The sequence below is a fragment of the Carlito syrichta genome, unplaced genomic scaffold, assembly GCF_000164805.1.
Source record: "Carlito syrichta isolate Samal-C Ts95f unplaced genomic scaffold, Tarsius_syrichta-2.0.1 Scaffold309076, whole genome shotgun sequence".
Lineage (NCBI taxonomy): Eukaryota > Metazoa > Chordata > Mammalia > Primates > Tarsiidae > Carlito > Carlito syrichta.
The window spans coordinates 329,116-356,338 of record NW_007253172.1 but is presented as its reverse complement, the minus strand read 5'-3'; the positions used below and the strand labels follow the sequence as shown (position 1 = coordinate 356,338).

General features: G+C 42.5%; 1 protein-coding gene across 3 annotated transcripts in view; it reads right to left on the bottom strand.

The window, feature by feature from the left end:
* Positions 1 to 4,836: 4,836 nt before the first annotated feature.
* AHCYL1 (adenosylhomocysteinase like 1) overlaps positions 4,837 to 27,223 on the bottom strand; it is a 41,907-nt gene continuing 19,520 nt past the window's right edge. The window contains exons 1-17 of one of the 3 annotated variants that reach the window (XM_008066653.2): positions 25,380 to 25,922; positions 19,538 to 19,649; positions 17,153 to 17,296; positions 16,074 to 16,174; positions 15,535 to 15,637; positions 13,916 to 14,010; positions 13,244 to 13,350; positions 12,299 to 12,415; positions 11,730 to 11,793; positions 10,872 to 10,960; positions 10,438 to 10,508; positions 9,994 to 10,088; positions 9,813 to 9,911; positions 9,318 to 9,386; positions 8,821 to 8,899; positions 7,311 to 7,431; positions 4,837 to 6,857 (exon numbers count right to left, since the gene is read on the bottom strand). In XM_008066653.2, the coding sequence (XP_008064844.1) occupies positions 6,851 to 6,857; positions 7,311 to 7,431; positions 8,821 to 8,899; positions 9,318 to 9,386; positions 9,813 to 9,911; positions 9,994 to 10,088; positions 10,438 to 10,508; positions 10,872 to 10,960; positions 11,730 to 11,793; positions 12,299 to 12,415; positions 13,244 to 13,350; positions 13,916 to 14,010; positions 15,535 to 15,637; positions 16,074 to 16,174; positions 17,153 to 17,296; positions 19,538 to 19,628 (1,452 nt within the window). In that variant the 5' untranslated portion in view covers positions 19,629 to 19,649; positions 25,380 to 25,922 and the 3' untranslated portion in view covers positions 4,837 to 6,850. Of the gene's footprint in view, positions 6,858 to 7,310; positions 7,432 to 8,820; positions 8,900 to 9,317; positions 9,387 to 9,812; positions 9,912 to 9,993; positions 10,089 to 10,437; positions 10,509 to 10,871; positions 10,961 to 11,729; positions 11,794 to 12,298; positions 12,416 to 13,243; positions 13,351 to 13,915; positions 14,011 to 15,534; positions 15,638 to 16,073; positions 16,175 to 17,152; positions 17,297 to 19,537; positions 19,650 to 25,379; positions 25,923 to 27,223 lie in introns of those variants that run through there. The other 2 variants (XM_021716882.1, XM_021716883.1) reach the window with 2 other exon arrangements.

Here is a 27,223-nt window from a genome sequence, read left to right as displayed (position 1 = left end):
ACCTCAGCCTCCCAAAGGCATGGGATTACAGGCTGAGCCACCGAGCCCGGCTTACTTTATTTCTTTATCTATGTTGAAATTTATGAGCTCACACCAGTACCTCCTATTCAAACCCAACACCAGATGCAAACATGAGAAAGTTGGCTTCTATTTCCCTTAATATTTTTGCTTCTACTAACCAGGCCCCCTCTTCTTAATTTATCTGCCGTTGCCATCCATTTTCCTGGCATGGGTGCCCTCCCCACCCTGCTTAGGATCTGACTCCCTGCACCAGGCCACAGGTCCCACGTGGATTCCCCCTACCTTCCCACTCACCCGCAAAGCCACATGAATGCCTGGCTTGGTCTGCCTTACCTATGGCTGGATTGTGGGTAAAGGAAAAAGAGAAGGGAAAGGAAAGTCTAATGTTTTGTTGGAATTTTATGTAAACTCCACAAAGGAAGAGATCTTCTGATTTACACGGAAATCAAGAATCTAAAACAGACCCTGGCATATAGTAGGCATTCAATTAAAAAACGCTTTGAAGAATCTATTTTTTGAAACTGTAAAGTGTACAGTTCATTTAAATTCTTTATATTCAAATGTTTAACTTCAAGATATTCTCCCACCAGTACAACCTTTGATAAACTGGAAAATTATCAACTACAAGCCAGTTAAAATCTAAATCTCAATGTAGTATCTAGAATAAATAATTCTGACAACTTTAAAATTTTAAAAAATCTAAATCACTAGGCCATATAAACTTTACTTTAAATTTGGATTTATGGGCATGGATAGTCTTACATAACTAAAAACCTTTATTTTACCAGTCTACATGAAAATCATCAAGACTGGTACCAATTTAATAAAACAGAAAGGGTATTACTTTCTAACAATATTCTTTTTTTTTTTTTGAGTTGGAGTCTGTTGCTCAGGCTGGAATAGATACTGCTATGATTTAAATGCTTATGTCCCTTCAAAAATTCTTGTTGAAAATTAACCCGTAATACAACAATATAAGAGTCAGGGCCTTTAGGAAGTGATTAGGCTCTGTCCTCAGCAATGGAAGTAGTGTCTTATAAAAGGGCTGGAGACAACTAGCTTTTGCCCTTCCTCTCTTCCACCATATAAGGACATAGTACTCATTCCCTTTGCATCCTCTAGAGGTAACAAGGCACTATCTTGGAAACAGACATTGGGCCCTTACCAGACAACAAACCTGTTGGTGCCTTGATTTGGGACTCCCAGCCTTGATCACTGCAAGCAATCAACTTATGCTGTTTATAAATTACCCAGTCTGTGGTATTTTGTTGCATTGATAGGAATGGACTGAGATAGAAATTGGTACCAGGAGTGGGGTGTTGCTAATTGGTACCAGGAGTGGGGTGTTGCTGTAACAATTACTGATGTGGAAGTGGCTTTAGCACTGGATAACAGGTAGAGGATTGATGGCAAAAGGCTATTCTGGTAAGGGCTCAGAAGAAAAGGAGAGCTATGAAAATGGACTAATCATAGATTGCTTAAGTGTTCATGATCAGAATGCTGATAGAAATATGGACTGTAAAGGCAATTCTGTTCTGATGAGGTCTCAGACAGCAATGAGGAACAAGGTATTGAGAACTAGAGGTAAGGCCATCCTTATTATAAAGTGGCAATGAACTTGAATTGTGTCCATGTCTTAGTGCTTTGTGGAAGGAAGAACTTGAAAGCAAATTTGGTGGAAAAAATCTTCAAGTGTTGAGGGTGCAGTGCGGTTCTCTTGTTTATAATAAAATGCAAGAAGAAATGTATTAAAGATGGAATTTATAATCAAAAGATTATATAAAGATTTGGAAAATTCTCAGCCTGGCCAGGTTGTAAAGAATAAAAAGACTGGGTGTGGTGGCTCACACTTGTAATCCCAGCACTTTGGGAGGCAGAGGCAGGAGGATTGCCTGAGCCCACGGGTTCGAGACCAGCCTGGGCAACTTGGCAAGACCTCATCTCTACAATAAATAAAAAATTAGCCAGGTGTGGTGGCGCACACCTGTAGTTCCAGCTACTTGGAAGACTGAGGAAGGATCCCCTGAGCCCAGCATGTTGGGGCTGCAGTGGCTGTCATGCCACTGTACTCCAGCCTGGGCGACAGAGAGACTCCAACTCAAAAATTTAAAAAGACACATACGGAAAAGAAAACCAAGGGTATGGCCAATTGAACATTTGAAGTATGAATATAAAAAAGATAGATGCTGCCGGGCTCGGTGGCTCAGCCTGTAATCCCGTTCCTTGGGAGGCTGAGGTGAGTGGATTGCCTGAGCCCGCGGGTTCGAGACCCGCCTGGGCAGCAAGACCTCATCTCTACAATAAATCAAAAAAAGTAGCCGGGTGTGGTGGCACACCCCTGTGGTTCCAGCTACTTGGAAAACTGAGGCAGAAGGATCAACTGAGCCTAGCAGGTCGAAGTTGTAGTGGCCATGAGCGTGCTACTGCACTCCAGCCTGGGTGACAGAGTGAGACTCCAACTCAAAAAAAAAGCTAGATGCTGCTCATCAAGACAATGGAAGAAAGCATTTCAGAGATCTTTGAGGCAGCCACTTCCATCAGAGGCCCAGAGCTCCAGGGTCTAGAAAGCAGAATGGTTTCAAAGAAGTCTAGTGCACTGGGGGGCCTCGGGGTTTGCTGTCCAGGGCCACCTCACATGTCTGTCCCCTGCATTCTGATGTAGCACTCCTTAACCACTCCAGCTGTGGCCCCAAAGTAGGTCCAGGCATGGCTCAAGCTGCCACTCCAGAGGACACAAGTGATAAACCTTGGCAGGTGGACAGAGTGCACAGAGAGCCGCAGGTCTCGGACAGAGAACTGCCACAGGGGCAGTGCTGCTGAAGAGTCCCCACTAGGACAATGCCTAGCGGAGCTGTGGGAGCAGAGCAGCTTCAACACCCCAGAAATGTAGAGCCACTGATGTGCAACTCTAGCCTGGGAGAGTTGCAGACATGAGCACCAATCTGAGAGCTGCCACGTGGGCTGTACTCAGCAAAGCCTCAGGGGTCCAACTCCCACCCCATGTGTCCAGAAAATGAGACATGGAGTCAAAGATTATTCTAGAGCTTTGAGATTTAATGTTTGCCCTGTTGGGTTTTAGAGTTGGTTGGGATGTGTTACTCCTTTCTTCTTTCCTATTTCTTCCTTTTGGAATGGGAATGTCTAGCCTATGCCTGTCCCACCATTGTATAAGGGGAGACCCCCAAAAGCCCAGAATAATCTTTTGGAGGGTGGGCCTCGTGTAGAAGAGTTCCCTCCAGCTAGGTAAATATTCTAGGAACCCACTGGCATCAGTGTAATAGCTAGTGTTGTTGTGACAGCCTGAGTTCAGCTTCAGTGAGTTTTTTATTATTTTTGTGGCAATTCTCTCAATGCGTTTGTCCATTTCATAATGGGTGATTTGTGAGCGCATCTGCCCACACCCCCATGTCCCACCCTCCCTATTCACCCCATCTCATCCCAAGCGACTTCCCTCCCCCCATCCCAATGAAAGAAGTCCTCAAAGGGAAGTGTTTTGCCAATGTGGAAGAGATGAAACCAAACAAACAAAAAAAAAAGGCAGAAGCACTAAAAGGCATCAAAATTGACGAGCTCAAAAACTGCTTTGAGCAGTGGAAAAAGCATCTTGTTAGGTGTATTGCATCAAACAGTGAGCACTTTAAGGTGACTAAACTTTAAACACATAAGAATACTCAATTTTTTTTTTTTTTTGAGTTGGAGTCTCACTCCATCACCCAGACTAGAGTGCAATGGCTGCTCCTGGCCACCGCAGCCTTGATCTGCTGGGCTTTGGCGATCCTTCCGCCTCAGCCTTCCAAGTAGCTGGAAGTACAGGTGCATGCTACCACACCCGGCTAATTCTTTATTTATTATAGAGATGAGGTCTCGCCAAGTTGCCCAGGTGGGTCTCGAACCTGCCGGCTCAGGCAATTCACTCACCTCAGCCTCCCAAAGCGCAGGATTACAGGCTGAGCCACTGAGCCCGGCTAATTTCTTAAATAAATAAATTGATCACCCCATATTTTATAAGTACATAACTTTGGGAGGGCCAGGAGTGAAATACTATAATCTGAATGTCTGTCTCCCTACAAATCCATCTGTTTAAACATAATTGCCAAAGTAACTTAATAATATTAAGAGGTAGGAGTCTTTAGGAGGTGATTAAGTCTTGAGGGGTCTGCCATCACAAATGGGATGAATGCCCTTATAAAAGGGCTAGAGGGAATCAGCTTGGTCCTTTTTGCCCTCTGCCTTCTGCTATGTGAGGACCACAAAAAGAGGTGCTATCTTGGAAGTAGAGAGCAGCCCTCTTCAGAGGCTGAACCTGCTGACACCTTGATCTTGGATTTCCCAGTCTCCCGAGCTCTAAGGATATACATTTGTTCTTTATAAATTACTCAGTCTCAGGATTTTGTTAGAGCAGCAGAAATGGACCAAGACACTGTTTCATCAGAAGACACTGAGACAACTTCAGAGGTAGATCAGGTGTTGGGTGGAGGCTGAAACTTACATAACTTTGGGGGCATTCTTTAGGAATTAGGTATAGGGTCTTATCGAGGAACTATGTAAACGAGGAGCTCTGAAGCTTAAGCAGCAAGCTTGTTTCTTGAAGGAAGTTAAGAGTGAAAGTGGCAAGGCCCAATGCTTGGCTTTATGGCAGGCATACAAAACTTTACTGAAGAACTCTCTATCTAGCTACAATGATCTGAGTATGTGTTAGGTCCTCAACAAACCTGTATTAAATATTGCTGACCTACAACTAGTTCCACTCTAGAAAACAAGTTCTTATGAAGTTTTGCTGTTTAGCCAAGAACGACACACACTGCCAACAAGGTCTTACCATTTTAATTGATTTTAATGATTATTGCTCATCTGCAAAGATTAATATTGCATTCATTAAAAATCATTCAATACAAAATGAACTTGTTCCTCTCAAGTTGCTCTCCACATGCTCCCTCTGATGCCAGATATTTTTTTACAGTGTCCTTTGTTACATGGCTTGACAGAGATGGAGCCCTTACCTATTATTCCTATGGACACAGTAATAGATATGGGATCAGGGCAGAGGGTGGCAGAACCTGGGCCCCTTCCCTCCTGCAGAGCTGACGTGATGGGCACGCTGGTGGCCAGGTTACCTCTGCTATCAAATGTGGTGCTCTAATTGGTTGGCTAAGTGCCCCAGGAAAAAGGGCTTTAACTGTTAGCATCTACAGAGAAGGAAGCATGGTCACACCGGCAAGGAGTGGGAAAGAACTCCAGGGGGGAGAACTGGGAGAGGAAAGGGGAAAAAGTTTTGGCAAGACCATTGCCCCTGCTAGAAAGCTGCAGGGTGAAAGCTTTCCTTTCTTATATTTCTGTTTTTAATGTCTGTCTCTCTGAACAGTGGAAAGAGAGAAATGAAAATTTCTAGTATCTAGCACTAATGTGTGACCCGACTTTGAAGGATCACAAGCTAGAACAAGTTGAGGATTTCAATCCTGGGTCATTATATACTTAAAGCTCATGAGCATAAAGCTCATGTGACCATGCAGAAGTGCTGAAAAGCAGGGTGCATGGCAGGGGAATACATTTCTCTGGTCTTGGAGAGAGCCTCTCAGGGGACTCTTTCAGCGACTGAGCCAGGATGGACACTTCCTATATGCATAAACTGCCCTTTAAGATCTCAGTTCATATACTTTTTGTGGTGGCAATCAAAAGTGGTATCACTTTCATAAAATTAACATTACACAGGGCCTGGAGTCCCAGACAAATTATATGGAGCTAGATTTCTCTCACCCTGGCCCAATTTATAATTCCTCCTCCCATCCATACCTACCTCCCTTTAAATATTTTAGGTTGCAGAAGCACAGCTGACCAGCAATTTGCTCTTAAAGGATAAATCCTAAAGATAAAGCTCAGTGCTTTATATTGAGTAAAGGCTCAAGAAATTCGCCTTCAGCACAAGCTGTAAGGGACAGAGCTGAGAGAATTTGCTGTTATGGCTCCAGTTCATTGATGCTATAAACTATGGGCTAGAAACAGAGGGATTTATCAGAGTTTGAGACTGGTGTTTCACTAGACTCAACTCGGCACCCTTAAGCTTCAAAGGTTCAAGAGAGAAATTGGTAACAACAGATCACCCAAGCAATTCCTCGTGTTAACACTAAAAATGTTCCTTTTGTGTGTGTGTGTAACAGAAATAAATGCTAGGGGACAAAATTCAACTTAACAGTGCAGTCTAGTTAAGAACTAGAAAAATGAGAGTCCGGTGGGAGTGGAGGAATGGCTGTACTTTAAGTTCATGTGGGCCTCCTGGGTCTTAATGAGCGACACTCACGAGTACACATCTCTGAACCAGACATACCACCTGAAACACCACAAGGAATCAGAGCTTGGAACTTCAAAGGGAAATGAACATGCACCACCTACATCTAACCATCCCTGCTCCTCTGAAGAAGTGAAAGAGCACTGATTTCAGCAGCTAAGAAATGGGCTCTTTTAAGGCGATTTAGACATTGCAGATTGTTCCACACAGAAGGTACCTAAGCATTTCCTGTTAACAAGGTACCTAATTAAGACTAAAGTTCCCAGAAATGATAAGAAAGAATCACCTTTCTGGGCTAGGAGAGTAAAATCCTTCTTCAGTGACTAGGGTGAGGAACCCTGAACTTCAGTTTCATCTAAAGAGCCATGAAGCAAGTTCCTGTGTGGTCTGCAGAACTTGGATAATGAGATGAAAAAAACAAGAAGGAAATTACAGAAAAGGAAAAATCAAGAGGAAAGGAATAAGAAGAAAATAAGAGTCATCTTAAAAAATATTTCTTGGAGAGTTGTATGGTTCGCGCGGACTGGTCCTTGGTAACATGGTCCATTAGTATCTGTAAAGAGAGAGACTGGCTGGTTAACACCTAGGCCTTCCGTACAAGAGTTCCAAGAGAAGAAAACTGCCTCTTCTCCAGGGTGCTTCCTGGGCCCAGACTGGGGACCCCTGCAGTCATTCCCCAGGGCATCATTCTTCTCTGTTTTTCCACAGAGCTTCTCACAATGCCATTTCTGGTGTTACCTCCTGCTCCCAGAGAACGTAAGTCAGTGATTTCCAACCCTGACTATACAGTCTGGGGGTGAAGCCCAAGTACCAAAATTCTAAAAAGCTCTAATTTCTCTTCATCTGCCACCAAATAAACAACTTTTCTGCCTACCCTGTTAATTTGGAGCAGAGGTGTTGTAGCCTTCTAAATTAGGTAGCATATCAGATCTTTACTTCAGAAAGCTGGTTAGCACACTTGGCTTAACACCGGGAAAAGAGCTTTCATTTGCTTCCCTCAAGTTACCTGTAATAATTGGGTTTGAATGGCCCATTTTTGTTGAGTCCCAGATATTTTGCTTGGTCATCTGTCAGCTCTGTCAGGTGGGCATCAAACGATGGTAGGTGCAAGCTGGCGACGTACTCATCTAGGAAGAGCAAAGGTGGGAGGGGCAGACTCCTTTTCAAATATGCCTCACAGTGCATAACCTCCCCCTATTTTCATTTGAAAATTTTTGAGAAAGAGGATAAGAGATGGAATAACTTTGAAAGAATTCACAACTTGAAATATTGCTTAATAAAAAACCCCTCAAAGTTGCCTTTCTGGCAGGGTCCTTCTCTCAGCACATCCCAAGCTGTTGTGACAAAATAGGATGAGCTGATGCATCCCTATTCTCTGGCAAGGCTGCTGGCTTCATCTCAAGGGCCAACATTGACAGGACTAACCTGTAGTCAAATTATGAGTCAAAGTCGACAGAGGACGCTCCCAAGAGCCTGTGTTATTAACACTTAATGTAGGATGAGATCCATACAAGTCTCCATCTTGGGATCATGGATTGCTAAGGTAGTTGGCACAAATTTATGACTATTTCACAGATAAGCTTCCCTAACTTTTATGCTTATGATTTTTTTAAAAAACCAATCTGAAGTAAGCTATTGGAAGGGATGAAAGCAAGAAGATTTTTAGTTTTAGTTTTAAGAGGTCAGGGATTTGGGCTGGTCAAGGAGAGGTGGGAGGTGGGTGTCACTGAGAGGAAAAGGGAAGGACTAGAGATGATGCATTATGTCACATGAACACAACACAGATGGCCCTCCAGAGTCACAGGAGGTCAGGTAGGAGGCCATGTACAAATCCTCAAGGACGATGGACAATAAAACCTGTATATGATTCTGTTTCTTTCACTTGGCCCAAGGCTGCACTTAGTTGTATGTGAAGTTTACGGAACTTCCCAAGGCTAGTTAGAATAAGAACTTCACCCCAAACCACTGTGCTAATTCCCCCTACAATTCTGCAATGTTTGCAGTACTACTCTCACTTTACTTATCAAGAAATTGAGGCTCATGGAGATACAAGCTAACTTAACGTCAAACAATTGGTAAGCATGAGAATGGGAATTAGAGCTCTGACTCTTAATCTAATGCCTTTTTTTTTTTTGAGTTGGAGTCTCACGCTGTCACCCAGGCTGGAGTGCAGTGGCAAGCTCATGGCCACCACCAGCCACAACCTACTGGGCTCAGGCAATCCTTTCACCTCAGCCTTCCAAGTAGCTTGAACCACAGGTGTGCACCACCACACCTGGCTAATTTTTTTATTTATTGTAGAGATGAGGTCTCGCCAAGTTGTCCAGGCAAGTCTTAAACCCCTGGGCTCAGGGAATCCTCTTGCTTCCACCTTGCAAAGTGCTGGGATTATAGGCATGAACTACCATGCTCGGCCTCCAGTGCCTTTCAATGATAGCCATTTGACCAAACCACGCAACTGTTGGGGACCAACATAGGTTAAGGACCAACATGGGTTCCCACTGTTTTGCACTCACCCATTTTCTTAGGAAGCAAGTACACATCCTGTTTGTATCGTCCCTCAGGTGCATTGTAGAGTTCTATCAGTGCCAAAGCCTGAGGTGGGAAAAGAGGACCCGGTAACATGAAACACTCCTTAGGCAGGGACATAAAAGAAGACCCGGCATAACCGGGTTTTGGGTAAGTGCTACAGTGATCTACCATAGTGACAGCACCTAGGACTTTGCCTGTAGTAAAGGCCAGCATACCTCCTGAGAGGATTTGCTGGTCTTTTAGTTTTTGACAAAAGAACAAACTAAATACAACTAAGCTGGAACATTGTATTTTCAACTAAAACAGCCAGCTCGAGAGACACAAACACTGACTAGTGACTCTTGAAAAAGCCTAAGTCTCAACAATTTATTAATGAAAAAACAAGTTGATGAGAATGCAGTCTGACACACTCTCACTGGAACGGGTCTATACCCAGTTCCACAAGTCACAGAGCAGGAGAAACAGGCATCTTGCCACATACCTGTGTTGTCGCTGTGATGGACAGAACAAAGGTGGGAACTGTGGAGCAGCTCAAATTGAGCAGACGACCCTGGAAAGGGAGGAGAGAGCCCTGGCATGAGCTACGATCCCTGTCTCAGATCCCAGCAGCACCCGAGTCAAGCCAATGCAAGAACTTTGTCGCCTCTAGACTGAGTTGGAGGGGAAAGAATGAAAGTTCCAGATCAGGACTCTAGGTTTAATCTTATTTTCTAATTTTACCCTATTATCCTCAAATCCATCTGAGTCTGAAAGGCTGAAGAATCAGCTATGGTCAGGAAATAGGATGTTACTTAGTAAAAAGCAAATTTTTTTTTTTTAGTGATTTTGCTTTGGGGAGCAGACCATTTGACAAATATACGTCCATCCATAGACAGAGTCTGGGGAAACAGGGGCCCAATGTTTTTTCCTGCCTCCCCTGCCCACCACAGGTCTGATTGCTCTGTTGTGCTGCTCAGCAGAGTCCCTCTGTGTGTACCTCTGCCAGGAGGACAACTCGCTTGCCATCTGGCCAGATGACATGGTCCACCTGAGAACGCACTCGCTCCCACGTCAGCTCTGGAGTGCGGAGGCTGGTCTGAAAGGAGGAAAGCACAGCTGACTGTGGCCATACTGGCAGTCAGTGGAGAAGCGCCTAGAACCAACGAGAGAAGCCTCACCACGTCGATTTCGGTGTTGGAGTGGCCCATATTGCACACGATACAACTGTTTTTCATACGGTCCAAGTGCTCCCGTGTCACTACATTCTTATTTCCTAAAAGTAAAGGTGGGTGGCTGAGGAAAGAGAGCAGGCAACAAAGGTACTGCCTGGCTTTTAGTGACAACATGGGTGAGAGGAGGTTTGCTGGCATTAAAGTGAGAAAGAAGGTGGTAATAGCTCCTCAGGCTATTGGGTTTTAAGATCAAACAATATAAAAAGTCACTAGGGAAAAAGGGTCTTTACTCTGGAAAACACGTTATGGTTCTGACAGCTCCTTCTAGTTCAGAGACCTTTATACTGAGCACAGGTCTCACCTACTTTGTATGAAAGTCAGTCAGATCACTTTCAAGATCTAGCCTCTGAGTTAACACTCTTTCAGGCACACCAAAGCACTGATACTTACCTGTGCAAGTTATTACGACATCAACTTGCCGGATGACTTCATTGAGTTTTACCACCCTGAACCCATCCATGCTGGAAGAAAAGAATAGACCCTATGAGTAAAGGAAGGAGGCGGGGGAGGGAAGCCGGCCACAAAATGAGAACAAGACCCCCTCCTACAGAGTCAGATTCAGTGCCACCTCACAGGGCTGGTACGTGATGGGCTATTCTTGGCTATATAAACTGGCCTCTTCAGGGCTCCAAAACTGCATGCAGGAAGAGCAAATGCCAAGAGGCCTCAGGAAAACCTCAGGGTCAGAGTGAGGGGAACAGAGCAACCCTAGCCTTCTCTTCCCCCAGGAGATTTCTGCAAAACTGATTAATATAATCAATCCCAAGCTCTCAGAAACATAAGGTTCCCGGAGTGAATCTAATGATATTACACTCTGTCCTTACCAGGCCTGCAGAGCACAGATGGGGTCAATTTCTGTGATATAGACAATTGCTCCAAGGGCTTTGAGAGCAGCACAGCAGCCCTTTCCTACCTGCAGAACATAAGAAAGGTCAGGTTGTCAGACTCATTAAAGCACAGATGTTGGGGTAGGCAGGTTCTTTATGAGACAGGAATTAACCTTCATAAAGTCACATGAGCACCTGCAAGGATGCTCCAGTCCCAAGCAGAGCAGAAATAGACTCGGATTATGTTGTGAACCTCAGTTAGAGAAGTAATTTAGCAGACATGTCCTAGCAAGTACTGGGGCTTTAGATAAAAGCATTATCATTAGGGAAACAAGATCAAGCAAGAACAACTTGCTCTTAGCAACCTCTAATTTCTTATTTCAGAAAAATGCAGTAACTCTCACTTGAGACACCTACTCAAGGACAGCCTAGCAGCTCAGGAACTTCTGTGGTCATTGTTGAAGATGATAAAATCTCCTGGGACCTATTCCAGTTTGGAGATATTCAATCATATGTAACTTTAGATTTCATCCTTCCTTCTACTGCAAGTGACTTGTGGGGCTAAAATGCTATGTATCCACTTGAATGAAGTCTTGTTAAAGGGTATTGTTATAATTGGGGGAAAATAATGTTGATGTTCCATTTCACAAGACAAGCGAGTAATATGTGAAATTTCATTCTATATGTCTCTATTCATATATCTGAATAAAGATCTTTGCTACTGTTTCAAAATACATCATCCAAAAAGATGTTAAACCTTGCGTCAGTGACTCTAGACTGATAGCACAAGCCTCCTTCACCCAATATTTCTAATAAGTCTATGAAAAGAAAGAGACCTTGAGCCCAGCTATTTACCTCACCATAGCCACACACCACCACTTGTTTCCCACCAAACATCACATCTGTGGTCCTCTTCAGGCTGTGGAAACAGACAAGGGCTCAACTCAAACATTATTAGCTCAAACTTAGTTCCTCTGCACAAGGTTAAAAAAGTGGGGGCAATGCCCACGAGAACTTCAACTGGAAGCTGACTGAGCTTACTGTGAAATGGCAAACTCTCACAAACTTTTTTTTTTTGAGTCAGAGTCTCTGTCGCCCAGACTGGAGTACCTCTTCGCTTGACCTCCTGAGCTCAGGTGACCCTTTTGCCTCAGGCTCCCAAGTAGCTGGGACTACAGGCATGTGCTGATTTTTTGTAGAAATGAAGTTGCCCAGACTGGTTTCAAACTTCTGGGCTCCAGCAATTCTCCCACTTCGACCTCCCAAAGTGCTGGGATTACAGACATAAGCCACGGCACCCGGCTCTCTAACATACTTTTAAAGCCAAAGGAAGACTGGAGGGCAAGACTGGAGTGATATCAAACTAACACTATAACCCAACACAAATCTACCTCCTTGAAGTTTGTATATACGCTTCAACCTACCCATCCAAAATGGATTCTCGGCAGCAGTACAAGTTATCAAACTTCTGTTTGGTAACAGAATCATTGACATTCATGGCCGGAACACAGAGCTTCCCAGCTTTGGAGAGCTGATATAGCCTAAAGGGAGAAGAGGTCACAAAAACAAACAAAAACCAAGTTAGCTGGTAAAGCACAACACGCGGCAAAATCTGCCTAGTTCTTTTCCAGTCCCACGCTGCCCTCCCCAGTCTGACTTGTCGCCCAAGGATGTTCGTAGCACGATTACTTCCTTGTCACCCTTCCTCACTTTTCATTTTCTTCTCCTCCTACCATTTTTTTTTTGAAAAAAAAAAAAACAAAAGCCCTTTCAATTGAAGAAATTTACTTCTCTTCCATAAAGGAGATGTTATTTCCTCAGACCAGCATTTCTCAATGTTTAAAAACCCAAGTCTACTTCTGATAAACGAAGATTATCCGCGATTCTGACACTGTTCCCTGCGTGTGTGCCCATAAGCATGTCCAATGTGCCCCCGACTGAGAAACGCTCTTGCAGATGTCTTTCGGGTATTCCAACAAGCCGAGAATATTCTGCCCAGTTTTACTTTTTGTCGTGTATACAACCTGTAGTTTTACAATAGGATTGTTTTTCATATTTCAATATAAAATTGTAATACAATATTGAATACAGTTTTTCAAGATGTGCTCACTCTCTACCCCACCCTCAAACACTAGTTGAGACTCACTCAGTGGGGCCAATGGGAGAGAAACATGTGTGAACTAGAAGCTGAAATAACTCGTTCTAGGGGTAACCTGGCTTTTTAAAAGGAAAAACTCCAAAGTTTTATCTCATGAAGATACTCCCATTTGGTGACTACAAGTCTGAAACACAGCCCTAAAAGCCAACCGGAGACCAGAAGAGTTTGCTGAGGCAAGGACGCAAGGGGCAGCTGCTCCGGAATCTGTTACCTGTGAACACCAGTCACGCTCTCTTCCACAATGCCTCGGATCTTCTTAAACACGTTTGGATACTTCTTATAAACCCAGTGGGTTAAGTCTCCCCCATCATCCAGGATCTACAGAACAGCCAGAAGACTTCTATGGGCATTCAGGCTGCTAGAGCTAGGGGGAACTTTGAACCCACTTTCTGCACTACTAAGAGAGCCCTATATGTTTTGGAAGAGCACTCCTTAGAGCTCCTAAGAGCAGGCTTGGACAGTAGAAATACAGTCAAATTTGTTGGCAAAAAATGGCTAAAAGGATTCCTAGGTTTGTTTTAGGCTACAGTGAAAAGTATTAGACTAATCACAGACTCTTCGGAGTCTTGAAATATATATAGAGCCCTTCTGAATGCAAAAGGAGAGCTAGGGCAGGAAGGAAAGAAACCAGAATCCTACTCCAAAGAGGTCCACATCATTTTGTTCTGCTGTGTTTGAGCCACATGTGTTCAGCTCGTCTCACCCTTCCCCCACCTTTCAGTCAGTACTCAGGCCCATTCTAAGTAAGTATCAAGCTAACCACTTTAGCAACGAAGTCAGTGCATAAGACCAAACATCCAAAACATATTTAGGGAACCATGCTTTGAGGGAAAAAAAGGAAATAAATCTACTGTCAAAGTGTAGGATGGATATGCATCATTACCATGTTGGCCTGCCACCCATCCATGTTCACACAGCGGTCAATACACCACCAGAAGTCATCTTCTGACTCGCCCTTCCATGCGAACACTGCAACTCCTGCAGAGACAGAAATAAATCATGATGCTGCTTTCTCCTTTGAGGAGTGTCCTATGCCAACACCACTTTCTGAGATCCATGTAAGAGAAAAAGGCAAAAGATGCTATCCTAGGAAGAAAAAACTTAGAGCAAAACAGTACTTCTAGTTCATAAGTTACTTTAAGAAATTAAGGGAACTTTGTTTTTTAAAAAGCATTCTGAAACCTTAAAATGTTTTCTTTGGGCCAATTTTTTACTTAGATCTCGATCTCAAGGCTTTAAAATGAAGTGGGGATGAATACAAAGTTGTTCACTGGAGCATTACTTATATTAGTAAACATCTTGAAATAACCTAAGTGTTTACTATTAGGAAAATAATAAAGCAAAATCACATAACCATATGAATGAGTGTTACAAATAATGCTATCATCAGTAGTTTTCAGAGACCTGGAAAACTACTTCTGAAAATGTTATGTTTAGGTTATAAAACTGTATATATACTAAGATTTATTTCATCACTGTAGATAGAAAAAAAGGAAAAAACTGTTAAACATTTTCTCTATATACAGTGGGATTGTGGATATTTTGGAAACTTCCTAAATCTTTTTTTTTGAGTTGGAGTCTCACTCTTGTAGCCCAGGCTGGATTGCAAGTGGCTCACTCATGACCACCACAGCCTCGACCTGCTGGCTCAGATGATCCTTCCACCTTAGCCTTCCAAGTAGCTGGAACTACAGGCATGTGCCACCACGCCCAGCTAATTTTTTGATTTACTGGCTAATTTTTAAATTTATTTTTCGATTTATTAGTTGTAGATGAGGTCTCGCCATGTTACCCAGGCTGTTCTCAAACCCATGGAGTCAGACAAACCTCTCACCTCGGCCTCCCAAAGTGCTGGGATTATAGGCGTTAGCCACAGTGCCTGGCTTTTTTTTTTTTTTTTTTTTTTGGTAAACAATTATTAGAAAAGAATAAACAAAAAAACCTTAGAGTATTATAAAGTTGCTTTCTGAGGAGACTAGGAAGATAAGAAATCCTCAAAGAAACTTCATGGTGATTTTCTTCTGAACATTTTAACAATAAAAATTATTTTATGTTTAGTTAAACTCACCAGCAGCCCATGTATTTTCAATGCCATATTGAATACCAAATTATTTAATAAATTAGCAATATAAAAAGCACTTCTTGTGCTCTCTCTGAAAAATTGGTGAGACTTTTGGTGAGAGAAGCTAAGTACACACTTGTATAGCTAAAATAGTTTAACATTCCTCCTCATTTATGTAGCATTAGAGCCGGGCATTTCCCCATGTCACTGGAGTCTTTGCAAAGATCATTTTTAATGACCATACAATATCTACCATGGATGTAGACTTTAATTTTAATTATCCATCTTCTTCCTGTTGATGTTTTTACCATCCCCCCATATTTTACAGCCCCTAGACACGCATGACATTATAATGACAATTGTAATGACAATTTTGATACATAAAAGTTATGTTTAGATAACTATTTTGGGGCAAAATTGGTGAAAAAAGCTGATCATACCAGCCTCGGCCAGTGCTGCGGCCACTTCATTCTGAGTTGAGTAGATGTTGCAGGCAGACCAGCGGCACTGAGCCCCCAGGGCACAGAGGGTCTCGATTAACACCTGTATGGATGTACAGGAGGGCAGGGTGAGGAAGGGGAGGGCCGCCCAGGAGTGGGGAGCAAACCTCAGTAACAAAATAATACCTATCCACCCTGCAGCAACAGGCACTACATTGGGGAGCTACAAAAGGGTGTAATCCAGGAAGGTGGTATATTATTATTTAACTTTACCCAAAAGATAGGTTCCTAAAAGTCTAAACATTTTATAACAAACATATTAATGCAAATTTAGCTCTTCCTAGGCCATGTTTGCTAAAATTGGGTTTAGTTATACAAGCAAAAGTAGAAAACCCCATTATTGTGTAACAGGGAGATCTCACCTAATAGTTAGCATTTGGAGTTTGGTTAAATAGGAAAGGAAAAGCCAAAAAAAAAAAAAAATTTCTTTCTTTCTTTTCTTTGTCAGAAGTCCCTCTCTTTTCTTCCAACAAACTCACCGCTGTCTGGGCCGTGATGTGTGTACAGCCCACTATTTTAGCACCAGCCAAGGGTTTCTCCCCCTGAGCACGTTTCCTGAGTGAAATCAGAGCAGACATGTCTGTGAAAGAACAGAGGATTTGAGCTAGGTCTGCACTAGCAATATCATCAGTTCCTATCCCAGCAGCAGCTAGGCTGGTCTGGATCTGTTGAGATACGGTGAGATGAAGCAGAAAAAATATAAGTGCATTTGCATGATGATTGGCAGATTTAACAGCACAGTAACAGTGGAGAATTGTCACATAACCACTTGGAGTTTCTCTCTTCCTCTATTGCTTTAGTTTTATATGCAGATAGAACAGAGAATGAAGTAAATTCTGACAACTGATCAAAATGGAGGGTGAGTCTCATTCATTTGGGAAGAGAGGGAAGTAGTTTTGGCATTGGCTATAGACTCCTATCTATAAGTATCAGACCAGGAAGACTCTACCTCTGTGAAACCCACTAGCTTCCGTTTTCTATGCTGTTTTAGCTTATCCTGTCTGTTTGGTTTCTATATTTCCCCTCAGTATAGAATGTGTCTTCTGTGAGAAACAACAAAGCATAAAGATGACCTTATTGGGAGTGGAGTGGGGTGGGGTGGGGTGGAGCAACCAGAATTTAACTGATTGTCAGTCACTGTTACTCTGTTCCAGCAGAGGGTGCTCAGACCCAAACAAGACCATGAGTCACTACATCCTCAGCTTAAGCCCTCCTCCATCAGCAGCTTCTGGGAAATCTGGGTCTCTGCGACTGGCAGCTACAGTAAGATCCCACATAACAAACCACCATGAAGTGAGCCTGGACTTGCTGACTCTGCAATGAGGATCTTTGAATATGGTGTCAGGGGAGCAAAACAGAAACTACCCTGTGTGTAATTACCACATGCTGAGAATAGGAAGAAGGGAGAACAAGAACAAGAATACTGAGACTCAAGCTCCTTACTGAGAGAAGTGTTTATCCAAAAGTCCAGGGTACTGTCTCTTCCCAGGACACTTCCAAGTCACCTTCAAGCCTTAAGTTGTTTGTTTCTGGTCCTCTACCCACTCCCTTTCTTTACCTTGCTCTGCAATCTCAATTTCTCGGCGTCCAAATTCTGCTTGCTTGATGTTCTTCACACAAAAATTGCTGCTGCCCTTGGAGTTGGTTTGCTGCTTCTCGCGGGGCGAAACCTCATCATCAGAGCTATCTGTGTAGGACGCAGCTAGAGCCAGGAAAGAAACATGGACAGAAAAGCCTCAATGGCCCCAACTCCACAGAGTGTGGCCCCCAGGGAACTCTCATTTAAGTTAAGCGAACACTCTTAACTGGAGCTGCCTTTGACATCACTCTCAGTTCTATGCCTCCAGGGTCTAATAGATGGTATGAATGAAACTGCTGTGGATCTTCCAGTGTTGCAGCTCTTTGGCCCACCCAAATGATACTATGCCCTCAGTGCCTGTCATAAGGAGCCACTAATCCTAACCCTGCTCCAACTGTGGTAATCCCAGATAACAGAGGCACTTGGTCCCAATCTAAACCGAAACCAGACCTAACAAAAATGGAAGAATAACATAGGGTGGATAGGAATGCCATTTCTATAGATCACTGGTTCTCAAACTCAAGTATCTAAAGCATCTATCAGAATCACATGAAAGGTTTATTAAAACAGATTGCTAGACCCCCCTGGTCAAAGTTTCCCATTTGGTAGGTCTCAGGTAGTGCCCAATAATTAGTATTTCTAACAAATTCCCAGGAGTTACTGATGCTGCTGACCAGAGGACCACACTTTGAGAACCACTGATATAGGTGAAAACATTAAGATAGTCTTACAAGGGATTTTACACTAAGTTGTGCTCAAGGAATATACAGAGAAAGAAATGACACAAGAGGCAAGCAGCTCTGGTTCTATTGCCAGCCCTGGGAAAGTCTGACAAGATCAACTTTAAAAAGTAGCTAAAAATATCCTTCAGACAGACATGCAAGAGGATATACAACAATCACTCCTTACCTCTCAGATAACTTCTTTCCTCTCTGAATTGAGTATTTTCATCATCACTGTTTCTGCCAGTGCACCAGGTATCTCTCACTGACTTCTATAAATAGGTCCTCCTTCGGTCCAGCTAACACAACACTACTAAAGGTTATCTTCTCCACCATGACAACTTAAGCTTTTTAAAAGGCTCCAATAGGTTTCCACAACAGGTCATCAAGATCTTTGAAGACTTCCTTAAAGCCTTCTTCACTCATTCTTTCTTTCTCTTATAACTCAATGTTTCAAAATTAATTTTTCTTCTTTCTTAGCTATAATTAGCCTGCTTGTCACTTACCACCTCTATCTGTCACTCCAAGATAACACATAATGGCTTTTCACTGATGACAGCCATTACATTTGGAACCGTTTCCTGCACACTTATGCCCACAGTGAACCCATATGTGCATTTGTTTTAGTAGCTAACTCTCTATACCACCATTTGCTCTTATCTACCTATCTTGTCTACATTGGTTTATCAGTGGTACAAGGCAGAGATATGTTTATTTTAACTTGTCTGATTTTTTTTATATTAAGCCCAGTCCTTAATGTTAATAACATAACACAAAATGGTATTCTGGCAAAAGATAATTAATGGCTCTTGGTACAAATCTCTTTGCTGACATTAACAGTAATCTGTTATCTTGGGCAAGCCTCTTATTCTTCTAACAATGACTCTCCAGTTAAACAATGAGAACGTTTCATGATATGCCTCTAACAGATGTCCCTAATGTTTTCTCCAGTATTCAATTCCTAAGAGTTTATAACCTTTCCCATGCTAATTTTTTAAAACCCCTCTCCATAGTTAGGAAGAACACAGTTCAAATCAGAAAAAGACTTTACTTATAGAGGGCTAAGAGAGGAGAGAAGAACTACAAAGAAACAGAGCTGGAGTCACATGATAGTAGTTTGAATCTTCTCCAGAGGTTAACAGGGGACAGTATTTCAACATAAAGAATAACCAAAGAAGCCAAAATACTAATTTTTATTGTTATAATTCAAGCAATTTTGGGGACAAGAAAAACAAAGATAGGTGGCATGGTATTTTTTTTTTACACACACACAAAAAATTGTGTTTCAAAGTACACTTCTTCATCAAGGCCAGTTCTGTCAGCCAAAACGGCATTGATTCCCTCCCTCTGAGACGTGGGCAGATAAATGTGGGAATGAGAACCGGCCCAGTACTACCACTGGGCACTGGCCACAGACCACACACTGAGATGGTCAGGGAAGAATGTCTCAAGATGACAAACGCTTCCCCAGCTACAAGTCTGGCTGGGAACATTCCCACTGCCCAGTCACTAATTAACAGCTTTCAGCACAAAGATGGACAGTCATGATACGGAATATTTTTTGATTCTAGATAAGTGATGAGCACTAAATAGTGAACAGGGAAGAGATGTCAGAGAGGACATGAAGTTCATTCTCATCTACCTGAACTGTAGCTGTCGGTGGATGACTGTGAGATGGAGCGAGACAAAGACCTTCGGCCAGTCTTGGTAGGGAATTTGGTGAACTCCTGCATGTCATCAGCAAACTGGATTTGCTATAAAAGGAAGACAAAAAGTTGAAAATTTACAGGGGAATTCTAGGAAATGTTCCATTTTTTAAGGTCATACAGTCTTCCCTAAAAGGCAATGTTATCACATGGCTAACTCTCCCACCAGAAATGAGAAAGGGCAGAGGTCACTTTTTGACTTTTCCCAAAATGCCAACCATCGTCTCTTCCCAATAGTTTCAGCAGGATCTGGGGGGAGGAAGTAAGGTTCCCACTCAACTTTAGCATTTGTCCAATTTTACAAAACTTTCTCACATTCCGTGAAGTTTTCTTCCCTCTTATAACCTTCATACATTACACTCCTTTCCCTTCCTCCCAACTCTTTCAGAAAACAGAATCTTGCAGAGCTTCTGAGTTGTTTTTTTCTTCCGGTTTTTGGTTTTGTTTTCAGAATATTCTCATTCTCTTGTAGCACATTCCTGGTGATGGGCATTAGGGTGCTAATCAGAGGCCAACCATATATCTATATTTCACAACCAATGCAGTATCCCCAGAACCTTCTACACCTGGTAAAAATTAAAAATATCAGAATATAATGATAAAGAGAAGTTGAAAAACCCACATGCACCATAGTAAATTATCACTAATTAGGATCTGAATTTGAATTAATTAATTGAATTAATTCAATCCTTGAATTAATTTGAAGGAAGGAGAAAATAATGACTTTGTATTAAGAACTTCCTTAAATGAAATAACAAGATCTAGGCAATCCTTGGAAGGATACTCAGAAAATTAGTTTTAATAAATAGCAAATAGCTTGCAATGAATATTATTTATAGATGAATTAACCAATGCTTCTAAAGTGTATGAAAACCCTTGCTTTTATTACATGCTTTAAAGGTTCCTCCTGAATGCCTATATAAACTCTGATAAACCCTTTCTTCAAAATACAAAATAAACATCACCATCCTGAAGTAAACAGGATGGTTGGAGAACGTGACTGGGATTCTCCTCACACAATGTGACTAAATCTGAAAAGGTGCCCATGGAAAATCCATTAAGCTAAATCTTTAGCAAATATCTCTAGATATGTAACATATTACAGATTAAAATCTTCTCTGATAACACTAGCAACATGGTTATAGCTGCTTTCAATGCAGGAACAGTAAACTACCTATTAGTTACAGCTGCAAAAACCTTCCTACCTCTTTTATGTATACCCTTCAGCTAGGGTAGCACCAGTTTGCAGTATAAGAATCAGGCTTAGGTGTGCAGCCTAGGCATCACAGCTAATGTGAACCAATGAGAAACTGAGTTAGAAGAACCACAGGTAGCAAGGCAGTAATCAAGGGAACACAGGATTGTTTTCATCTTTCTATGTAGCAAGGTTCACACCAAGAATGAAAGCAGAGAACAGCCATGTGTACTACCATTTGAGTAACAGGCCTGACAGAAAGACTTGGGTGTATGTCTATTTAAAACGCATCCTGGCCTGAGCCCGCGGGTTCGAGACCCGCCTGGGCAGCGAGACCTCATCTCTACAATAAATCAAAAAATCAGCTGGGCATGGTAGCGCGCGCCTGTGATTCCGGCTATTCGGAAGGCTGAGGCGGAAGGATCGCCGGAGCCCAGCAGGTCGAGGCTGCGGTGGCCGGGAGCGGCCACTGCACTCCAGTCTGGGTGACAGAGTGAGACTCCAACTCAAAAAAAAAAAAACGCATCCTGGTTCCACATCAAACTGGGTAAATTGGTTTCTTCAGGCCACTCTGTGAAACAAGGAGGAGGCAGAATCCACAGTCTGTTTTATTAAGTCTAAGGACAGATCCTAAAGACATGGAAGGGAAAGCGCTCCACAGCTTGGCACCAAGCCCAGGGTCTTATACAAGCAAGAAGGCATCCAATAAATACCTGTAGAATGAGTGATCCTTTCCAAATCCTTTCTTATGTTTACACACAATTTGGATGTGGTTAAAAAAAGAAAACCTTTCTTGTATAAGATCAAATCAATCAAACTTCAAAGATACTTAAGTAAATAATACTCAAGCTAAACCACATATACTGCCCCAGAACCTGATTAACAAGTATCTGTGCTTATTCAAAGCAGCTGTTTTAGTTCACCTGCTAAAACTTTAATTTTAAATAGCTTAAACATCAAAAGCACAATTGCCTTTCAAACAAACAAACAAACAAACAAAAACCCTCATTGAGGTGGCCACAGGTCAGCATTTGCCCTTTCAGATAGGATTTCCCACTGCATGTTCACATGACTTCTGCAGTCAGGTGAAGCAAGTTTTACTTGAGACTAATCCAGGACCAAGTTGTAATGACTTTCAGCCCAATATGAATTATTTTGGTGGTGGAAAAAATACACAGTCAAGAGACTATAAACACACTTTTTTTTTTTTAGTTGGAGTCTCACTCTGTCGCCCAGACTGGAGTGCAGTGGCCGCTCCTGGCCACCGCAGCCTCGACCTGCTGGGCTCCAGCGATCCTTCCGCCTCAGCCTTCCAAGTAGCTGGAACTACAGGTGCGTGCTACCTACCATGCCCGGCTCATTTTGATTTATTGTAGAGATGAGGTCTTGCCAAGTTGCCCAGGCAGGTCTTGAACCCGCGGGCTCAGGCAATCTACTCACCTTGGCCTCCCAAAGCGCTGGGAATACAGGCTGAGCCACCAAGCCTGGCCTATTCGAGTCAGCCCTTCCTCCACCAGCCTCCTACTGGCATGGACAGCCTATTTGGAAACTGCTCTCCTCTCAAGGCTGTTATGATTTCTCCCCTGTTCATCTTTTTTCAGAAGGTTCTGGGCATGTTCCCAGATACCACCTACATGGAGGGTGAGAGTGGGGGAGTTTTTTTTTTTTTTGCAGTTTTTTAGGTAAAAAATACAGAGGTGGCTATGGCAAGATAGATACATGTTTCTTCAGCAACCTAAGAACTGAATTAATAGTCATAATCTCCCCCTCATATTAATAAAGCTCAGTAGCCTAAAGCTTAACAAAATCTTTCCCATCTAAAAATATTAGACTGTGTTGCAAGCAGCTTACTAATCAGTGCAGTGCCCCTCCCACCCTATTGCTCAGATGATAATGAGGATCCACATTTGATGTGGGCAGAATGCTAACTCAGGCATGGCACGATGGATGGCTGTCTGTTCTTGTAGCTCCCTGCTTAGCAGGTGGCCGGGAATACTAAGACGTGGGATAACCTGGTCTTCTCTTCCACCCCAAACTACATGGGGTACAGAACCTCTAATACAACTGCTACCTGGAATGCGCCTGTCTGGCAGCTTCTTCCAGGCCCAGTCAGTCTCCTCCAGGCCTCCAGCCCTGGCTGTCTGCACAGCTAGAAGCTCTGCTTTCCCCTCAGTGAGTGCCAATCACCTTCACATTGTAAAGAAAGACACTGCTGCGAAAAGCAACTTTTGGATGTCACAAATTTCTTTCCAGTGAAACCAGATCTCAATGACAGTCTTCTGATTGTGTTGGACTCACTACATTTAAGCCAAATATGATAATTTGGGTAAAAATAAAATAAAAAGAATACAAAGTTGTTCTGTTTATATTATTCCTATCAGCAAGATGTCTTCCAATCATTACATCTCAATAGGTGTGCTTTCACATTTCTTCAAATCTTTATCTACCAGGCCTAAATATAGTGTGTGACAGGGAAGAGGAGGAAGGGAAAGGAATCAAGTGGTTGAAGTTCAAAAGGCATCTTGAAGTCAAAAAGTCTTATGTTGAGGACTATTTCATGCTTGGTACTCACCATCCCATAAGCAGCTTTACCCACAACTGAAGAAGCACACCAATGTTCTATTCTTGAGCTAATAGCAACATCTATGAAAGGTTGGAGGGTTTGATTGACCCATTCTTCAAAGAGCATACCCAAATACAGAAGTCTGGTTGCTGGTTTGTTTTTGTTTTTTTTTTTGAGTTGGAGTCTCACTCTATCGCCCAGACTGGAGTGCAGTAACATGCTCCCAGCCACCACAGCCTCGACCTGCTGGACTCTGGCGATCCTTCTGCCTCAGCCTTCCAAATAACTGGAACTACAGGTGTGTGCTACCATGCTTGGCTAATTTTTGATTTATTGTAGAGATGCAGTCTCGCCAAGTTGCCCAGGAGGCAATCCACTCGCCTCGGCCTCCCAAAGTGCTGAGCCACCAAGCCCAGCCTGGTTGCTGTGTTTTAAAAACCCAATTAAGTATCAGGCCAGTTAAATGTATTATTTTAAAGCACCTCTTCAAATAGCTTTCTGGTACAATAGTTGGCCTTCTTCCATGTGATACTGAGAATGGTAAAGAGAAGCTCCATCAGACAAATAATTTGGGGTATGTTACATCCACCATCTTAGTGGTAAGTCTGGTAAGAGTGAGCTGAAAGAATTGCACAGGACTTACCAAGAAAAGGGGATAAGGGGATCACAGGCAATCCAAAAAAGTTATACACTTCAAGAGAAGAAAAGTATTGTATGTTATTTATTTATTTGATCCTAACTGATATATATATATATACACATACTTTTTTTTTTTTAACCATTAGAAGTTGAGTTTACAGCTTAAACAGCTCTGCTACACTCCTTCCCAGGTGCCACCCAATTTTGCCTTCTTAGCTCTTGAATCAGAAAGAATTAAAAGCCACCAGCATTCTTTATCCAAGGGATGGTGATCAGTATAGTATCCATGGTGTACTTTAGCTAGATACCAACTAAGTACCCAGTGCTATACCAAGAAAGTTCTATGCAAGAAAATATGGTTCCTTAAACTCTTTGACATGTTCTGACCCACAGTGTAATGATAATGCAAATGTCTTTGCCATGGAATTTCACTGCTCCTTTAGGAACATGCTAGATACCATAGTCTTCATAGACTTATCTGGATATTGTTTAACTTAGGCCTCCAAAACTCAAAGGTTAGGCTAGACATCTCATTAAATTTGTTATTTCACCTGCTGATCTAACAGCTTTTAATTTCCTCAGAAAGGTTTCCTCCTAAGGGTAAAGAACAAGACTCAAAGGTAAACAGAAATTACAAGGAAAACAAATAATTAAGAAAGTACACCTGAGAAGCAAGTGAAGGGATCAGTCCTTCTTACCGCAGAGGATTAGGTGAAGGGCTAGCATCCCTCTTTTGATGCACTATTGATTTCCTGGACATTCCTACACTTACGCATTCTGGCCCATTGTCCCCTTGGCATACTGTGTGCAGAGACTTTTCTGTTTAGAAATTATGGTCAGCATATTTCTTAGCTAACATTTAGCAACTGAACAGAAAAGTGATTGTAAGAAGTTAGAAATTTTAACAAGGCCAATTTCTAAGCAGTGTGTGTTAGAATACCTTCCAAGATTCCTACATGTTTTCCAATCCTTTTTCCATACATCTTTCTTCCACAGACTACTCTCACCCACTTCTTTTTCAGAGGAAAGGAAGAGGATATGGCAATCAGCCTAAATAGGTACACACCTTTTCTTTTTGTTTTTTGGAAACAGGGTTTCGCCATGTTGCCCAGGCTGGTTGTGGACTGCTCAGCTCAAGCGATCCTCCCGAGTAGCTGGGGCTACAGCCCCATACCAACACACCCAGCTTTTCATGATACTTACCAGTGGTAAATTTGATTCCCATTTCAGAAAAATCCAAAGAAACAGTTATCGGTAAATACCAACTTTGTGGTACAAGAATTATACAAGTCTGAATAGCTTTCACCTCAATTAGGTAAAATAAATTTCCCAAAGAGGAAGGGGATTCTCTTCCCAACACTCTGCCCTCAGACACACCCACCAGAAAACAACTTATCTCAAAAGAATCAACCTCAGGTTAGAGTTGAAGCCACAGCCACCTCCAGTCACTTCTTCCATTCCTTAGTGCAGAAACCAGTCTTCTGAGACTCTGCAGGTTTTGGCTGCTCCCTGCTCTCCTTCCCTGTCTCAAGTTTCTTAAGTTCTCAGTCTCCCCAGATGGGCCTGAGTTTCTGGGGGGAGGGGGTGGGCAGGCTGACTAATCACAGCATGTATCTCCCTCCCCCACTCCGTCGTCTCCGTGTCTCAACAGTAACAGGATATAACATACACACACTGCTAGAATCCAATTCCATAGTCAGAAGAAATACTCCTTTCAAAGTAAGACTCAACTTGATCTTTCGACAAAGCAGTGGGAAGAAGAGATGAGGCAACACCAGGTCCTACACTGCTGAGTCACTTAAAAGGTAAGGAACACAGAGCTTGAAGAACTCTGCCCAAAAGCAGTTTTACCCTTATTATTAATAGCTACTCCACCTCTTCATATGAGACAAAACACTACACTGGCTTCTACTGTCTCTATGGTCTCTAATCAATATGAGTGCTCTACGCCACAAACTGCCGAATAGAGGCAAACTTAGGAGGTTAAAAAAAATGGCATTAAGTAGGACAGAAAAGGGCTTCCCAATCTTTTGACAACCACAATTTACAACGGAATGGAACACATCCAGACCCTGTGTCAATGCCTATTTAGCTATCTATCTGTCCAGCAGCCTAGCCTGTCTATACTTCCCTCATCCTCAATGCCATTACCAGTATTATGTAAAAACATGCCACCACTACTGCCTTTGTCCAACATTGAATTATCACCAATTCTAGATTAAAAAAAAATTAGTACAGGTGACAAAAAGTTTTGGTTTCTGGAACACCCCCATTATTTCAGCAATACACTAAAGTCTCTCCCCACCCCATCCCCAGCACCACTGTACTGCAACATACAATTTTAAATAGTATAATTAAGACCTGTATACTCTCCACCTAGATTGATTCTTTCCATTTTCCAGGTTAGGTTTTTTCACTGTATATAGTCACACATACACATGCATACTTTCACATGGTTCTACAAAAAAAAGAGAAAAAAAGGTTGCAAATGGAACATTCACCAATTCTTCAGAATGCATCTTCTAAGAATAAGGATATGTTCCTACAGAACCATGATGACATATCACACTTGAGAATATTATTAATACTTCCATATAACCAAACATCCAGACTCTATTCAAATTTCCCCAATTTTCTTTTTTTTGAGTTGGAGTCTCACTCTTTTGCCCAGGCTGGAGTGCAGTGTGGCATGCTCACGGCCCCCCCAGCATCAATCTGCTGGGCTCTGGCGATCCTTCTGCCTAAGCCTTCCAAGTAGCTTGAACTACAGGCATGTGTTACCTTGCCCAGCTAAATTTTTGATATAGTGTAGAGATAAGGTCTCACCATGTTGCCCAAGCTGGCCTTGAACCCACGGGCTCAGGCAATTTACTCGCCTCGGTCTCCCAAACTGCTGGGATTACAGGCTGAGTCACGGAGCCCAGCCTAAATTTCCCCAATTTTCTCAAGAATATCTTTTATAGCTGTGGATTCCAATCTCCTTCGGCTTTCCAACCCCACATGGAATCAAGATTCATTGAATACATTTGGTTGTCAGGTTCCTTTAGTCTCTACTCCTCACCACTCGCCATCACCTCTCTTGTGATACTTCTATCTGTTTCATAGAATCTCCCATATCCTGAATTTTTCAGATTATTTCATTCCTATAAACTGAAAGTTCAGTTCTTTTATTTTTTGAGTTGGAGTTTCACTCTGTCACCCAGACTGGAGTGCAGTGGCCGCTCC